This window comes from Galeopterus variegatus, unplaced genomic scaffold (genome assembly GCF_000696425.1).
Source record: "Galeopterus variegatus unplaced genomic scaffold, G_variegatus-3.0.2 Scaffold14441, whole genome shotgun sequence".
Taxonomy (NCBI): domain Eukaryota; kingdom Metazoa; phylum Chordata; class Mammalia; order Dermoptera; family Cynocephalidae; genus Galeopterus; species Galeopterus variegatus.
The window spans coordinates 7,959-26,100 of NW_007740552.1; the positions used below are offsets into that span (position 1 = coordinate 7,959).

General features: G+C 47.8%; 2 protein-coding genes across 2 annotated transcripts; one reads left to right on the top strand and one right to left on the bottom strand.

Moving 5' to 3' along the window:
- Positions 1 to 1,116: 1,116 nt before the first annotated feature.
- Positions 1,117 to 10,811, top strand: LOC103581968 (E3 ubiquitin-protein ligase ZNRF3; the record flags this gene model as incomplete). The annotated part of the gene is made up of 7 exons (XM_008563663.1): positions 1,117 to 1,191; positions 1,602 to 1,733; positions 3,024 to 3,134; positions 4,226 to 4,393; positions 5,990 to 6,092; positions 7,230 to 8,966; positions 10,411 to 10,811. Coding segments are annotated over 7 exons (2,370 nt in total), but the record flags the coding sequence as incomplete, so codon positions are not given.
- Positions 10,812 to 14,594: 3,783 nt separating this feature from the next.
- Positions 14,595 to 16,404, bottom strand: LOC103581969 (uncharacterized protein C22orf31-like; the record flags this gene model as incomplete). The annotated part of the gene is made up of 2 exons (XM_008563664.1): positions 14,595 to 15,011; positions 15,955 to 16,404. Coding segments are annotated over 2 exons (867 nt in total), but the record flags the coding sequence as incomplete, so codon positions are not given.
- Positions 16,405 to 18,142: the final 1,738 nt, after the last annotated feature.

Consider the following 18,142-nt stretch of genomic DNA (forward strand, 5'->3'; position numbering starts at 1 on the left):
ACCATGTCAATGTACAGGGATTATTCCTATGGAAGGGACTTGTATTTTTTTCTTTCTCAAGCACTTGTAATGACTCTATTGACCTCTGAGCACTAGCCATCATTTGCCCATCTTATAGAAGGGTGGTTTTTGTTTTTGTACCCCACCCCACCCCCATTAGAGAGGTAAAAAATTCTTTCCCTAACAAGATTCAGGCTCCTAAAAGCAAGGGGTATATCTTATGTCTTACTCTTCCACAGCTTCTACCCTGGTGTCCACTTAGCTGGATGTGAAGCTAGAAGGTTCGTTGGGATGGGAAGGAATTCTTCCACCCGCCCCCAAAAGAATCCTGTCACTTCTCATTTGTTCCTAAAATATTCTTATTCCATCTCTCTGATCAATAGTTGCCCAAGTGGTTGACTCATCCGAATCCTCAGAAAGCTCACAGAACTCAGTTTCCTGAGCCTGACTCAAGCCCTGCTGAATCGGTCTCTGTGGTCTGAGCCAGGAAATCTGTTTTACAAACTTCCCAAGTGGTTTTTGATGTGCAACCAAGTTTGGCAGCCAACTGCTCTAAATCCCTATTTACAATGATTTCTTGTAGCTTCCCCCCCTGATGGTGACTCCAAAGGTCTTCAGCTCATGCCACTTATTAAAAATGACCATTTTGAGATTCATTCAGAAATATTTGATATGCTGTTCTAACTGGATGACAGGGGAAGGGAGAAGGACCACATGAGATGGACCGAAGGCATTTGGTTTAGTTGCCAATGGCTCTGTACTCATCGCAGAAAATACTGAAACAATACCTCTATGCTGACTGGGCAGGTTGTTGATTTGTAGCTTGTTTTTAATGTTTGGGCTGGATAAGGAGACAAAGGTTTCTTGAGTACCCAATTACTAGTTTTCATTTATTCTAAGTCATCTGGTTCTCAGGATGACCATACAAGATAGATGGCATTGTCCCCTTTTTCACAGATGGGAAAGTTGAGGTTTAGGAAAGTTGGTAATATGCCCCAGATCACATAAGTTGGTAAATTGTCAGATTCTGCCTTTGATTACAGGCCTGATTTCCAAGGCCAGCTTTGGAAAGGTAAGAGGACAAGAGTGCCAACCTGCTCTTTTTTACTCTGCCAGGCCAAGCGAGCAGTGCAGCGGGGAGCTACTGCAGTCATCTTTGATGTGTCTGAAAACCCAGAAGCGATCGACCAGGTAAACTCCTGGGGCCATGCCAGTGCTGCAGTCAGTCTCCCAAGAGAGACACTTCCTTTAGTTGGCTCCACTTCTCACAGTCGTGTCACCCTCATCTCGGGGACTTTGCGTTTGACCTCTGGAATTAGTTGTCCATCTTTGGACATCATACCTGAGGGAGATTTATAGAGCAGGGAATTAGGGAATGGGGAGGCATTTTCAATGACCCTTCTGGACCTTTAGCCTGTCCAGCCCGTCCTAAAACAAGCATTATCCTCAGCCTCACCCTTCTAGAAGCTCCAAGGCTATGATGCTTGAAGAGTTTGAGGATTTCTAGATGGGCATTTAGCGTTCTTTTCCTCTGGCCATTCTCTCTCTCCTGCTTCTTAAAGTAAGTGCATGTTTTAACCAGGACTTCTCTTCTTCGTTAGCTAAACCAGGGCTCAGAAGACCCGCTCAAGAGGCCAGTAGTATATGTGAAGGGTGCGGATGCCATCAAGCTGATGAACATCGTCAACAAGCAGAAAGTGGCTCGAGCAAGGATCCAGCACCGCCCTCCGCGAGTGAGCCTCTGCACCGGCTGGCCCAGTGCCTTTATTTCCTTTGAGCTTCATGCTTTCATTCCTGTCTTCTTTCTGTCTGAAATACCAGTGTACCCTAGGTTCCTGCAGGTTTAGATCAGCTTTAGGACGAGACCAGGGAGAAATTTTACCCATATATCTTTATAGGGAATTTGAAAAATCTTACTAGAAATAGATGATTTGTGCTAAGATGTCTCTGGTCTCTTCCACCTGGCATTCCTTCTTGGTAACCTCTTATCCTTCTTTCTCTTCCATCCCATCTCCCTCTGAAAGGCAGTCTAGGGAGGACAGAAGGGACGGGACATCCAGCTCTTGGCTTCCCATGTCTTCCTTCTTCCTGTAGGGAAAATTACCTTATTGAAACTCCCTAACTTACATTTGAGTCTGGAAAACTTAGTTTTCAACTGGGGTTGAATTTCCTGGCCCCTGAATAGTGTTTAGGCTTCTCTTAAGTGTGTCGAAGAGACACTGCTGGCCATTAACCCTTGACTTCTGCCAAAATCTCAGGCTAAAGGATTCTAAGAACCTAGGGCAGGTGCCCCATATATGTTTTATTTCCCCCTGACAAATATTGGAATATTCACATGTAGGACGATTCTTTCTCATGCACAAAGTATCTTAATACACACAGCATCCAGCCAGCAAAGCTTTATTCCTATTGGCTAAGTCCGTGTCCTAGATAAGGTGGCTTCAAGGTTTTAGGAAGCAGTGTGCTGTGAGGGAACAGGCAAGAACTAAAACAAGAGGGAGTTTGCAGAACTGACTTGCTGGCTTCTTTTTAAAGGAAAAAAGCACTTTGGTAAATGTGACTCACTGTAGTGGAAGCTGATATTTGTGGAAGCAGCATACAATTTTCTGAGTTGTTGTAAACCATTAATTATATGGTTAGTAATCACTGTTCCCTCAAAACATGACACTCACTCCTTTGTCCTATAAATGTGATTATTTGTGTTTATTTGGAAGGGCCCTTCTTACGGGCTACAGCACAATCCGTGCTGTTCCCCTGGGAGCCAGGCTTTACGAGTAGAGCTCCCTTGGCTATGGGGGACCTGGCTGAGACCGCTGCAGGCATCCTCCGGGTCACATCAAAGACACTACCTGGGCCTCGAGAGCTCACCATGTGTGCGTGAGCAGAGCCCTAGGAACTTCCTGCAAGTTAAGGGAAACTTACCCCAATCACCTCGTCCTTTTGCCAACCAGGCAGCACAGCCCATCTGGCGATTGCCAGGCTGAAGAGAGGCTGTGACTCACTGTGTCTGTGTTCTGTTCCAGCAACCCACCGAATACTTTGACATGGGGATTTTCCTGGCTTTCTTTGTCGTGGTCTCCTTGGTCTGCCTCATCCTCCTTGTTAAAATCAAGCTGAAACAGCGACGCAGTCAGGTAATACCTCAGAGCAGCCCATGAACGTTGACCCCATTGCCCATTGCTGGTAGAAACCAGGCTGTCGTCAGTTGACGGTCCACAGTGGAACCTCATGGCCAAGGACTCTGAGCTCTGCAGCCTGTTCCCAGTGGCCTAGAAACAGCAAAGATGGAGAAAATTAAGAGCAAGATGTACAGCCCTGTGCCTTCCCTGTTCCAAAAGAGCCAGTCTTACAAAGGCTGAGCATCAGGGATGTTTCCGGTCAGCTTTTCGAAAGAAATGTTTAAATGTTAATGTGGAGCCCTAGAGCCTTGCTCCTCAAACAGAAGCTGGAGACCAGCAGCATCAACATCACCTGGGAGCTTGATAGAAATGCAGAATCTCAGGCCCCACCCCAGAACTATGAATCCGAATCTGCCTCTACCAAGCTGTCCGGGTGACTCTTGATAAACAGGGTACTGCCAGAGTACTCCAACTGGCACATGGCTGTGTGTTTGTAGGAAGGAAAGATGTGGGGGTGGAGGGTGTGTGAAGACAAGCAGGAATCTAGACTCCCAAATGTATGTCAGTGTCATGTCTCAGGAGCGAGATGGTGGATCTTGGTAGGCAAGCTGTCGAGGGGGAGAATCACTTAAGTTCTCATGAGGGTCTAGCAACCTCCACCAGCGGAACAGTGGCTGGTGTTTATTGAGCGCATCCTATTTGCCAGGTGCTGAGACTTACACACATTGTCTCATTTACCCTCACAACTTCCTGCAGTGTAAGAAGGAGGTACCCTTGGTGTAGAGCGGGTTAATAACTCAGGGTCTCATAGAGTTGAGAAGCAGCAGGGCCAAGTACTTGCAGGAGGCCCCTGCCTTCAAATGGAAGGACAGACCTCTGCTAGTACTGCCACTTGGGAAAAGCCTGGCCTGATGTTGTGGACACTGGGGGTCTGGAAAGTATGTGCTCTGGAAGTCTGAATTTGGAGTGATTTCTCAAAAGTCTGTTCTGGCCTGATAAAGTCTAATTGTTTGCTTGTCCTGGTGCTTTGAGTGCCAAGGCCCTGGGAGTGACTCCCTCTGACAGTACACACCAGACCCTAACATGGACCACATTCTTCTGTGCAGAATTCCATGAACAGGCTGGCCGTGCAGGCTCTGGAGAAGATGGAAACCAGAAAGTTCAACTCCAAGAACAAGGGGCGTCGGGAGGGAAGCTGTGGGGCCCTGGACACACTCAGCAGTAGCTCCACGTCTGACTGCGCCATCTGCCTGGAGAAGTATATCGACGGAGAGGTAACGGCAGAGGCAGGGCCCTTCCTGGGTGGGGAGGAGGTGGGCGGGTCAGCAGATGAGCCCCACACCTACAAGGACAGGGCCCATATCCTGTTCCCCTAGCTCTGCAGGAGCTGAAGGGCTTAAATGCCCAGGTTTCTAGGGGATGGCCTGAGACACTGTAACCGTTTCCCCAGGGAAGGGGTGGCCACACACAGAGATATGCTCTCCAGAGGACCCAGCTGAACATTAGGTGATTTTATAAGCTGATCCTTAATATACAGTAGGCCAGAAAACATCTGGTTTTAAGAACATTGACACAGGTTAACTTTGTTTTAGAATCACTTTTCTGAAAACTCTGAGACTCAACTTGATACTTGACTTGGTGTTTTTACTTATAAAGAGACAAGACCCTTTTTCCTTGTAGCTCTTTATTTTGAAAATTTCAAATCTTCAGAAAAGTTGCAAAAATAGTACTGTGAATGATATAAGTCATATACGTCTAGGTGAATGATGATTCACCTAGAACCATCCGTTGTTAACATTTTGCCACATTTGTTTAGTCTTTAGATAGATAGATGCATATATATATACATACACACAGAATTGGGGAGCAGGGAGCAAACCACTTGAGAATTGCAGGCATTTTATGTCCCTTTGATGAAAATGTTCCACTGTTGTCTAGACTGTTGGATGATAAAGTTTTTGCAGAGGCCTTTAGGATAACAGATTCTCGCATGGACACTGGATGCAGACTGCCTGGGTTCTTTGTGATCTTGGGCAAGCAACTTCATTCTCTGTGCCTGTGCTTATGATGTGGTCCCAAGACTGACTGACATTCCAGATCACCACAAAGGTTACATGAGAAAATACAAGTAGACCTCTTGGTACTCTGTCAGGCACAATGTTAGGTATTAGTTTGAAGATTATTGTGTTCCAGATTGGTTGGAAAATGAAAAGACAAAATTAGCAAATTTGGAGGATGATTAGGCTCAGGAAGTCCAAAGGTGGTTCTGCCCCAGAAAATGCCACCACATTCTCTCCAAATAGGCTGCTTTTGTTATAAACCATGTGCCCCCGTGGTGAGTGTTGAGGGTTCAGGGGAGGAGGAGACAGGAGAACTTTGCCCCTTTTCTGCTGTACCTGTCAATCCCAAGTCCCAGGGATCTTCCTTTCTACTTGTCCCCATTTGGGGTACCTAGAGGCAGCTACCACCACAGAGATGCATCTCTCTGCACACCCCAGGCTTCCCATCCTCACTAACACAAGGCTTTGGTCTTCTCTTTGTGGAAGTATGAATGTGCGCACCCTCCTCCAACTACAGGGAAGAGGCCTGCTTTTGTATGCTCCTGCTCCTTTAACACTGAGGGCTGGGGCTGGCTGGCGAGCGGTTTCCTTCTCCATAGAACCCATCCATGGGCCCTGCATCTAGGGCACTGAGCTGACCTGTAGCTGGAGGTGGGTGAGACAGTGAGGAAGGGCACTGGCATGGTGAGCAGGGCTCCTGTGTCTACACTTGGCTCCGCAGGAGGAAGCACATGTGGGGCTGACGGCAGAACTGCCCTCTGCCTGGCCTGTGCCCTCCCTTCAGGCTGTGTCCCCTCTTTCTCTTCCCAGGAGCTGCGGGTTATCCCCTGTACTCACCGGTTTCACAGGAAGTGCGTGGACCCGTGGCTGCTGCAGCACCATACCTGCCCCCACTGTCGGCACAACATCATAGGTAACTGTCTCCTGCCTCTATCGTTGAAGAGTCAAGTTGGAGGACACTGTCCCTACCACATGCCTAGCTAGAATGTGACATGCTACAGGCTCGTGAGTGAGCAAAACCATTGCAGCATTGCCTTCCAGATTTGGAGACATGGTGGCCTAGGATTTTGGAGAATGTGGCTGTACACCTTTAGGAGAGCCTGGCATTAAGAATTGCCCCAAGTTCAGGTTTGGGCTTCATATTAACAAGCTTCCTGGCCTTGGGCAAGACTTCTGGCCTTTCCAGGCCTGAGGCTCCCAATCTCTTCAGCAGGAATAATAGTGGTGATGCTTGCCCGTACCGAGGACCATGGGGTTGTTCCCAGGGCCATAAGAGACGTTGAGTGTGTAGCGGCAGGTTTGCAGTGTTGCTCCTGCATCACTGTGCTATGGACGGGGGCAGAAGGCTCTTTGTATCCCTGCTCTTCTCTGCCAACTCCTGTGGGGCCCTTGTCAGCAGAGCAGTGGGGAGATGCGAGGTGGGCTCTGTATTAGTCCGTTTTGTGTTGCTGTAACAGAAATACCTGAGAGCGGGTAATTTATAAAGAACAGAGGTTTATTTGGCTTACGATTCTGGGACAGCTGCATCTGGCACGGACCTCAGTCTGCTTCTACTCATGGTGGAAAGCGGCAGGCAGCCAGCGGGTACAAGCAGATCACATGGCAAGAGGAAGCAAGAGAGAGAGGGAGGAAGTGCTAGGGTCTTTTAAACAACTAGCTCTCGTGGCAACTAATAGAGCGAGAACTCACTCATTAATCCCCCCACCTAGGGAGAGCACTAATCCATCCATGAGGGATCCGCGCCCATGACTCAATCAGTTTCCAACACTGCCACATTGGGGATTAGATTTCCACATGAGTTTTGGTGGGGACAACACATCCAAATTCTATCAGGCCCTTACAGGATGACCACCTTTCACACGGAGAGACAGGTCAGCCTCTGCCAGCACAGCCAAGTTTGGTGACAGCTTAGATAGCGGTAGGATCATGAGAATGGGCACCCTGACACATCACCAAGCCTGCTGCTTGAGTCTTTGCCCTTTCTTATCCCTCCACTCCTGACACCGGTACACTCAGCCCTGCTTACTTTGTTCCCTCCCCCTCTCCCCAGAACAAAAGGGAAACCCAAGTGCCGTCTGTGTGGAGCCAAACAACCTCTCGCGTGGGCGGCAGCAGAGGGTGACCTTGCCAGTGCATTACCCCGGCCGCGTGCACAGGACCAACGCCATCCCAGCCTACCCTACGAGGACAAGCATGGACTCCCACGGGAACCCCATCACGCTTCTGACCATGGACCGGCACGGGGAGCAGAGCCTCTATTCTCCACAGACCCCCACCTACATCCGTGGCTACCCACCCCTCCACCTGGACCACACCCTGGCTGCTCACCGCTGCGGCCTGGAGCACCGGGCCTACTCACCAGCCCACCCCTTCCGCAGGCCCAAGTTTAGTGGCCGTAGCTTCTCCAAGGCAGCTTGCTTTTCCCAGTACGAGACCATGTACCAACACTACTACTTCCAGGGCCTCAGCTACCCAGAGCAGGAGGGGCCGCCTCCACCCAGCCTGGCTCCCAGGGGCCCATCCCGTGCCTTTGCGCCAAGTGGCGGTGGCAGCAGCCTGCTCTTCCCCACCGTGGTGCACGTGGCCCCGTCCTCCCACCTGGAGAGTGGCAGCACATCCAGCTTTAGCTGCTACCATGGCCACCGCTCAGTGTGCAGTGGCTACCTGGCTGACTGCCCCGGCAGTGACAGCAGCAGCAGCAGCTCTGGCCAATGTCACTGTTCCTCTAGCGACTCTGTGGTGGACTGCACTGAGGTCAGCAACCAGGGCGTGTATGGGAGCTGCTCCACCTTCCGCAGCTCCCTCAGCAGCGACTATGACCCCTTCATCTACCGTAGCCGGAGCCCCTGTCACACCAGCGACGTAGGGGGCTCAGCACGGGGGCCTGCCGGGCACCTCGAGGGCTCCCCACCACCTGAGGAGCTACCGGCAGCACATAGTCATGGTGCTGGGCGGGGAGAGCCTTGGCCGGGCCCTGCCTCTCCCTCGGGGGACCAGCTGTCCACGTGCAGCCTGGAGATGAACTACAGCAGCAACTCCTCCCTGGAGCACAGGGGGCCCAACAGCTCTACCTCAGAAGTGGGGCTCGAGGCTTCTCCTGGGGGTGCCCCAGACCTCATGAGGACCTGGAAGGGGGGCTCTGAGGGGCCGTCGTGTGCCTGCTGCTGCGAGCTCCAGCCCTCCACATTGGGGCCCAGTGCAGGAGCAGCCAGTTCCTCGCTCCTGGGTCCCCCCCTCTGTGAGGGCTGCGGCCCTGTGGGTGGGGATCCACAGCCAGGAAGCTCCCAGGGCCCATACAGCCTTCACCCAGACCATTTGCCTAGGACAGATGGGGTGAAATATGAGGGCCTACCCTGCTGCTTCTATGAAGAGAAGCAGGTGGCCCACGACGGCAGAGGGGGCAGTGGCTGCTACACCGAGGACTACTCTGTGAGCGTGCAGTACACGCTCGCTGAGGAGCCCCCACCCAGCTGCTACCCAGGGGCCCGGGACCTGAGCCAGCGCATCCCCATCATTCCGGAAGATGTGGACGGTGATTTGGGCCTGCCCTCAGACTGCCAAGGGACCTACAGTCTCAGTCCCTGGGGTGGGACGCTGGACCCAGATGCCCCGCGGCCCCTGGGGGGCCTGGGAACAGCCCAGGAGGAGGAGCAGGCTTTGTGCTGCCAGGCAGGGGCACTGCTATGGCATGGCTGCCCTGCAGAAGAGGCAAGTGCCTCCAGGGCCAGCTTCCCCAGTGCCCCCCAGGACACTCAGGAGTCCAACGCCACAGCCACAGAGGCTGCAGGTGAGAGCAGGAGTTTCCTTGGAGGTCCTCTTTTCTCTCCTCAGTAGTTTCCAAAATGACTTCCTTTGTGCCCTTGGCATTAAATACCAACTACCTGATGACTTCCAAGTGTTATTCCCCAACCTGTCCCTTCCTCAGAGTTCCAGACCCAGTGAGCCCTCTGCTTCCACGATCTCCCTCCAGATGTCTCACAAGCACCCCAACCTGTCATGTCCACAGCAACACTCAGTCCCCCTCTGCCTTGTCTCCTTTTCCAAGGCTCCTGCCCAGATGCTCAAGCCAAAAACCTAGGCACCATCCCTGGGCCCACCTTGCTCCTCACACTCCAGCATTCTGGTGCTTTTCAACTTGGCTATGAAGGATCACATTTGCTTATTTTTAATCCAGTCCATAAACATCAATTCTCAGAAAAATGAAACTTAGGAAAAGACATGCAAAATACAAGTCCAGATTTTTTATTATTGGGTTCAACAGATCAAATTGCTATAAAATTTCCAAATATTTGGTCTCAGTAATAAACTGTGCAGTCTAGCACCTCTAAGTAGCAGTTCGACAAGTTCCACCTCCAAAGTATATCCCAAATTTATCCACTACTCTGCATCCCCAACTGCTGTCCCTTCCGTCCAGCCCCATTTCCTCTCTCCAGGGCAAAGGCACTAGCCTCATTACAGGTCTCCTGTCTCTGGTCTTGCCTTCTATTCCACTTGGGAGCCAGAGTGGCCTTTTTTTCAAACATAAGTTGATGTCTTTATTGCTAGAAAACCCTTAAATGATTTACCTTTAGAATCTTAAAAATGCAAACTCCTCAGCCAGTTCTCTCTGAGCTGACCCCTGCCTACTCATCCTACCAACTCCTGTTTCGCTGTCAGCGCTCGCTGCTTTAGCCCGCAGTGGCCTCTGTCCTGTTCTCCCAAGCGCCAAGCTCATTCTATCCTCCAGACCTCTCTGCTACTTCTCTCCTCCAGATCTTAGCTAAAATGACGCACCAGCTCCCTCCAAGGTCACTCTTGCGCCCTCTCTTTACTTCCTAAATCATCCCAATCCGAGATTACTTCATAGTGAGGTCTGTAAGCTCTGTGAGAGGGTCCTCTCCACTGTACAACAGGGCCTGACACATTGGGCACTCAGTTAACATCTCTTTTGTACATTGTTTTCATGCCACCTAAGGGCTTCCAGAAGGTGCTGCGCATCCAGATGAGGGAGGCTGGCTTACAAGGAGGCAACTGTGCCCTCAGCACAGACTGAACCCCTCTCAGAAGAGGAGCCCTGCTTCAGCCCTTTAGTTTAGACACAGTCCATCCACCATTATGAGCTATCACTTGCTGAGAGCCCACCACACACACAGGACAGGGGCGCCCGAATCCCCTGCCGGGTCCCTGTGCATTGTGCCTGAAGCCTGCCGTGCCAGCTGCCTCCCCTGATGATTGTTCTCTCTCTCTCCCAGGACCGGGTTCTTGCCCAGCAGACAGCGGCAGCACGGGAACCTGAGCATGGAAGGAACTCTTATCTGGAAATTGGGAACTATAGGGAGACTCCAAACTCTGACTTCCTTCAAAACAAATTTTTTTTTTAGCTTTGACAAACACACAAAAGTGGTAATAGAGAGAGCCCTTCTTCTCAACCCAAAATGTGAGCCACCTGTGGCAACTCCCCACCATGCCCCATTAACAAACCAACAGACAAAATTCTCTGAGTCCTTTGCCTCCTTTGATAACATGTTACTCTGTTTTGTAAAATGTGTGTGCTTGGGGTTCCAAGGTGTGTGGGATTGAGTTCTCTGCTTTTTTTTAAAAGATATTATATGTAAATGTAAAAAGTTATTTAAATATATATATTTTAAAGAACCCTAATTGCCAACTTTCGCTGAAAAAAGAAAAAAAAAACACTGCTGCATTAAATGAACCACATCATGTGTAGATACTGTTGTCTCCCCAGAGGGAGCTCAGGCCTTTGAAAAGCTCAGGGCTACACCTGCCTTAGAAATGAACCAGAAACTTGAACTAAAGCTAGTTGATATGGGTACAAACTCTGAGGAACAATGCAAAGCTGCCTCTTTCTCATGGCAAATCCCAATGTACAAAATGTCAGGTCTCTCCAGCCCACTCTTTTAGGCAGGTGACGGAAACAGCGAGGAATAGGGTGGAAGGTCTGCAGCACTGGGGAACTGGGTCAAGCCATTGCTACATAAGCCCCAGGGTGACAGGGACAGTTCTGCCCAATATCCTCAATCTGTCCCCTGGGGTCATCGTACCAAGTAAAATGACGGAGTTCACGGTCCTGATCTTGGCAGAGGTCCAGGTCCTAGCAAGGGCAATGTTCTCGGGGAATCCTCTTCCTGAACTCTGACCCCTAGGGCGGGGAAGGAGGCTCTCCCCTCCGTGGCCCTGGGCTTACTGCTATCGGCTGCAGAAATGATTCAACGGGTGTGTAGGGGCAAACACACAGGAGGAATGTAGTATTGTGGCTTTGGTGTCCTATGTGGCTGCCGGTGGGAGGGAGGCGGGGGGGTTGCTCTTCATAGAGAAGGGATGGAAGGTGCTGGAGCATGCTTGTGCGCATGCGTGTGTGTGAGGGCAACCACGCCCCTCAGCTGCTGCTTCCTGGGGACACATGCCCGGACTCCACGGGCTCTGCACTGAGCTCTGTTTGAATGACACCTTTCCCATCCCTTTTCCCTATGGAAGCACCGCTTCAGGGTTATTCAGCCCTCTGCCTCATGGCTGAAATCGCTCATCTCGCCTGCAGATGTCTACTATCCTGTCTACCTAATGCACTATTATGTATTGATTCTCCCTGAGACAGAGACTATCAGATAGTTTAGACCCAAAGGGTAGGCTTTTATATATTTTTCCAGCCTTTTTTTTTTTTTTTTTTTTTTTCTTATAGGGGGAGGGAGAATAAAAATCCAGACCGTTTTGGTTGTTTAAAAGATGTTTCATTTTTAAAAGGGAGAGAGAATCTATTTAAAGCTACTTCAGATCAGGGATTGTCATCCTTTTTGTCCAGTGTATTCCTTGAGTTCTTTAAAAAAATATTTTTTTGGAGGAAATTAATCATATTAGCCCTTGTGTTCACTGACTCTTCTGGTCACTCTTATTCATTCAGTAGGTATTTGTTGCCATATGAAAGAGTTTGGCCCATTGGGAATAAAAGCTGATTTGCAGAATAGGAACCTTGGGATCTGGCCCCCAGGAGGTGGAGAATTAGGGACCATCCTGGGTTGCCAGGCAACTGTGATAACCCCTCTCCAGTCAGGCTCACAGGAAGTCAGCCCAAGATCTAGACCAGAACATTAAGAATGAGAATCTCACCATATCAGAATACTTTTTTCTTAAAACCCCCATCCTATAATGAGGAAATTTACTTATTTCTAGCCAAGATTTGACAGAATAAAATTCCAGCATGAAATGGTTGAGCCATTAGCCATTTAGGAACTCACTGTGGTGAAATTTGTCCTCCAGCCTTGGGTGCAGTCCCTTGGGGGCTGCTCCCAGGGCTGTGCCCAGCACACCTGTTGGCGAGGGTGTGAGAAGCGCCTAAGCTGTTGACATGTGATCTGGGCCGCCTTTATTTCTTGGGCCAGGAGTAGCAGCTGCTGAGGACAACAGCTTGCATTACATGGTTTTATGGAAGGGGTATTGCTTTTAACATGAACTGCAAAAAGCAGCTTCTCATTGTTGAGATTTTTTTTTTTTGTTTGTGGTTTTGCTTTTTTGTTTTTAATGCCTTTGAGTACATATTATCTTCCCTGTCTGAAACCGTACCCCCAAAGTGGCTTTCTTTAGCCCCGGCTGGAAAACCACTCCTTAGTAAGCCTTAAGTAATAAACAGATGAGTAGAGAATGTGGCTTCAACTGGGCTTATTAAAATAAATGTGTCAAATTTTCATTTGAAAGAGTGGTAACTGCAGATGGCAAAAAAAAAGCACATTTGATTTTTGTAGTTTACAAGTGGTAGAAACATAAATGAAATTTTAAAACCTTAAATATCAACCATGTCTTTTACATTTGTGTTGCCTCATCACACAGCGAGGTCACCAGAATAAAATAACCAACTATCTTATTGCTTCACCATTTAAATCAAAAGATGTCATTTTTGAAGTTGTAAGACATCAATAATAATGACAAGCCTTTTTCTCTGGATTCCCAGTGGTGGGTGGTGGTTATATGGCCATGGAAACTGGGAGCATTTCATTTTCCACTAAGAACTACTCCATGCCACCCCAAGTTGGGGTGTGAGTGTTGAGCGTGGTCCCATGGCCTAGCCCTGGGTGTAGACAGCCATGTAAACTGAAGAGTTTTAGAACCAGCCAAAAATGGAAGTTTGGGTGTTCTGGCCAATGAGGTACTTCTTTGTGGACACAGCCCCAGTAAGCTGGCTTTAACCCTTAGTCTCTTCCTCCTCCTTTCCAAATCCAAGCCATTTTGTAAAGCTTCATCAGCCGTCCCACTGCTCAGACCCTCCCCTAAGCGCTGCTGGTTGGTCTCTACTCGAAGTTCATGCAGGACTAATGCTTTTAAAATGAGGTCTAAAAAATAATTACTAATCAAGAGTATTGTTTTTAAAACAGAACTGCCTTTTTCTATTCTTTATATACTTTTTTTTATTGTGTTGGTCTAACAAGGCACTATTTTAGAATGTTTTTTAAAAAAATTTCTCCCATAGCACTTAAAAGATATTTTGTAAAGACTTTGCTGTAAAGATTTTGTACTAAAATGGTCTAAGGGCTCTTTTTCCAATATTACCATTTTTAAAAAAATGTTTTAAAAGCTAGAAAACAATTTATGTATATTCTGTATATGTATAGCAGCACATTTCATTTATGGAAATATGTTCTCAGAATATTTATTTACTAATATATTTATCTTAAGCCATGTCTTATGTTGAGAGTGTGACATTGTTGGAATAATCATTGAAAATGACTAACCCAAGGCCCTGTAAATACATGATAATTGCACACAGATTTTACATATTTGCAGACCAAAAATGATTTAAAACAAGTTGTAGTCTTCTATGGTTTTGTAACAAATTGTACAAATGACTGTAAAACAAAAATACAATTTTATCAAGTATGCGTTATATGTTGTTACTGCTCTGTTTGGTAAAGGTCTACAGATTCTACAAAGGAGAAGTTTGCATGGGGCAGTGCTTTAACTTAAACTGGCCCATGAAAGCGGCTGTAAAACTTCCTCTCCTGTTAACTTAGAGTCCAGGTTACTGGGGATTTAGGTGGTGTCCTGGGAGAGCATCTGCTAGAGTGTGTGGGTTTATAGCCTTGAGGCAGTGGTAGCCATTTTGTTCAGTCCTGTGTGAAGGGAGCTAAGAAAGTGGTAGGCAATGACGAAGAACCTAGCAGTCCACTTTTTAAAAATAGGGAATAGAGGCTGAATATAAATCATTGGCTTCATCTGCCAGGCCTTTCCCTATGACCCTCAAGCTCTTACAGGAAGTAATATCTTGAGTGAGTCCCATACCTGTCTGTCTTATTTCCCTGGGAGGGTAGTCACTAATTTGTAAAGCACTCAGATTACTTGGAAAGTGCAAACTGGTGTTTATTTTTCATACGTCTAGCAGAGAATATCCTAATCCCATGAATTCCTGTTCCTATTTTTCTGTCCTTAACTTAGGCTATTTCTTGGGCACAGGCTCCTCATGGACACCCAGCCACTTTCTGCCAGGTAACACATCCTTCTGAGCACCTTCGGGTGTGGCAGCCTGACCACGCAGAGCCTCCCAGAGCTTTTGTTTGATGGCCTTGCCCAGCTGCAAGCTGTACTTCTTGGGGGTTCCTGAAGGATTCCACAGCATAGGCTCCACCACAGCTTGGTACAGAACCCGGTAACCCTCTGTGGGGAGGCCGTGGATGGTTAAGGTGTCCTCTGACAATTGCTGTCTCTTTCGGGTTTCAGGAAGCAGCACTTGGCCCTTCCAAGCTGCTGTCCCACTATCCCAGGGTAGTGCTTGGGTGGCAGCCACATGTTCAGCATATCTGTCCTCAAGATCTTGGCGGACTGTTAGTTTTTTCTCCTTTGAACTTTCTTTACTCTAGCCAGGAAGAAAGCAGAGAAGTCAAAGCTAAAACTTGAGAAGGGAGCTCAGAATAATTATCTGGGATTTGTGTCCCAGAGTCTTGGTTACAGCAACAACCAACATTTGTCTAGCATGTTCTAGTTTACTGAGTTCCTCTATGTATACACTGTGTGTGTTCCCCATAACCCTCTTAGGTCAGCAGGAGACAGCTTTAAAGGCAAGGAAATTGGAATTGGTTTGCCCAAGGCCACACAGCTATAAGGTTAATATCCACAGCTGTCATCTATTGAATGCCAGTAGATGCTGAATTAGGATCCTAATTATTTACTCTGTGCCAGGCTCTGTTCAAAAGCCCTGTGCATGTATTAACTCATTTAATCTTCAAGAAGTCCTATGAGGACATGGCCATTATCCCCCATTTTATATGATAAAAATCAAGGCACAAAGAGCTTAAGCCCAAGGTTGTCCTCAATTATAGACAGTTGGGATTTTAACCCTGACAGCCTAGCTCCAGGGCACACTCTGAGCTCTGCTGGCCACCATGGAGTGACAAAGATGGACTCAGATCAGGCCTCTGGATGCCAAGATCTTGATGTGGAAGTTCACAGCCAGATCTGTAGCTTACCTGTGGCGGGTGTATATGTACATAAGTACACATTATCCATATCCTATCCTTTTTTCTCACCATTATTTTCCCTCCACATTAAGTGTCTTTTGTCTGTGTGTATGAAAGCCACCTCATCCTTCTATAGAACTAGGCAGAGTATAAATAAACAGCACAACCCCAGAACTTTGTCCACTCTATCATGCTGCAACCCAGCACCCTCCCCCTCCAATCCGGTCTTCAACTTTAGGGTTTCCTTTACTTGGTATGAATCTCAAGAGTTAAGTGTCCTCTAGCTTTACCTTTACCTTCTCCCCACCCATCACATTTTCTCCCCGACTGGCCGTCGTCTACCTCTCTGATGCCTTCTGCAGGCCTCCTGTGACTAGGTGAGCCCGGAAGCTGGCTTGCTGGCCGCCTGCTCTTGAAACTGATGGAGTTTCTTATCCTGACCTGCTGGGTGGCTTTCATTGCCGAATTGTCCTTGGGCTTTAATCTCTTCGAGAGATTTGTGTCTTCAAACTTGCATGGTTCTGGGCAGCACTTAGCCTTCGGTTGCCGCCTAAGCACAAGCTTAACCAGGGAAAACGAACTGGGAACTAACGGGTTCTTTACAACTTCCCAAGAAGAGGTGGTACCTGGTGCTGGGGCATTGATGTTCTGCTTTGCACATGTTCTGGCCATCCAGATGTTGGTGAGAGCTGGAGAGTCCACATAGCAGTCCTGAAGCCTGGTGTTCAATAAGATGGACTGCCGGAGTCCATAGATGGGGATGCTGGGGTCCCGTCTCACAGAGATTGGATGCTAGAATTATAAGGAGGGAAAGGAAATAAAAAAAAGACCAGTTCTCAAGCACAGACTAGAAGGTCTACTTTGGAGGCAAGGTGTGAACATCATTTTATAGACCATTCCTTTCACACAGCTCCTAGAAATCTTGCTATATATCCCCTCTCCTACTCACCAAAGCCTTTTATACCAAGAAGGGAAGAGATAGTAACTTCACAAGATCACAGTGATGTTCAGGTTCTCAAAGAACATAGCATGCTGGGGCAGGAAGTTGGGGGTCAGAGAGGGTTTACAAGGTATAGAAGACAATTCCTGTCTGCTGGAAAGACAAGGGAATCCATGGCAAGAAAGAAATGGGAGGCAGGGTCATTCAAGACCTGTATGAGTCGTAGTCACTCCTCAACCATGCAGCAACAGAGAAATCACAGCAGATAAGTCCTACCAAACACTGAATCCACTTTCTATCCAGATTGCTATGAGCCAAGAAGAGCTTCTAAACAAGGAAATAAACAGACTTGGGGGTCCATAAAGGCAAAAGCACGACCACAACATAAGTGATGCTGGCCTCCATTTCCTGGGGCCGGCCAAGAACAAGAGAACAATTTGGATAGATTAGAATCACATACTTAAAGAGACCTTGCTTTCAAAGAAATGCCATCTATAAAAAATAAAATCACCTTACCATATTTCAGTTGCCTTAAATTTTATTTTAGCTAGTTTAGTAGGGGGAAGAAATATGTATTTTCTTTCTCCTTTTTCTCTTGTTTCTTTTTGTTTTGTTTTTGTTTGGTTTTAATATTTCTAGTCACCTATCTTTCTCTGACTCAGTCATGTATGGGCAAATTGCAGTTTGTTTAGATTTGGGCTCATGTGCAGGCAGTTTTGAACCATTATCTCTAGTATTTGTGATGTCACTTTGGTTTGTGATGTGGGTATGGGTGGGTCTTACATCATCAGATTTTACAGTTAAATTATATTGGAAGAAGTTCCATTTTGTTGTGCTTATAGCGTTAGATACTTCTGAAGTCCTCATTTTCCCCAAAATTGCTTGGGTGAATTTTGAAGGACCTAACATTCTTAAGAAGCATGCTTTGCACAAAATGCAGTCAAATATGCAGACCAGATTTGTGGATACAGGTAGTTAGATGCATCCTTACGTGTGCAAAAGTGTTCTCCTCCATGCACATAAAGAAGGTACTGTTAAATTCTCAGAATAGCTGCCAAGGTTAGGGACCAGAAATGAAAGAACATGTTCCTGCAGCCCTGGGCACCTCTCCCTGCGTGTCTCTCCTGGGGAGACTACATGATTTCTGGAATGTGGTTTTATTTTACATCCCATGGCAAATGCAGTAATTAGAGCTGTTAGTAGTGTCAAGGGCTTGAAACAAGAACAAAGACGCCTCTTCCTGGGAACTCTTGGGTAATGCCTTGCTCCTTATCAAGTGCTTGTCCTGTTGGTGGTTTTGATTTTTCATACACAAAATGCCAAAGGAGGCTCCTTCCTGAGGGGGAGGAGAGTGAAATGATGGAAAATCAGAGTATGAGTCTGGCAGGGGCTCCTGGAATTGCATGTGTTGCCTTTTTGAATTTTGAAGTGGTGTCCCTGGAGTGAATCAAAGCCTACAGGCAGACCGCACCACAGGCCCCAAGGTGGAACCACCTCCTGGCTGGCGGCATCTGGACCAACAGACACTTGGGAGAACAATGGTGTCCATTCAGCGAAGAGCCCTGGCCTTACCTCCCAAGAGGTGGGTCA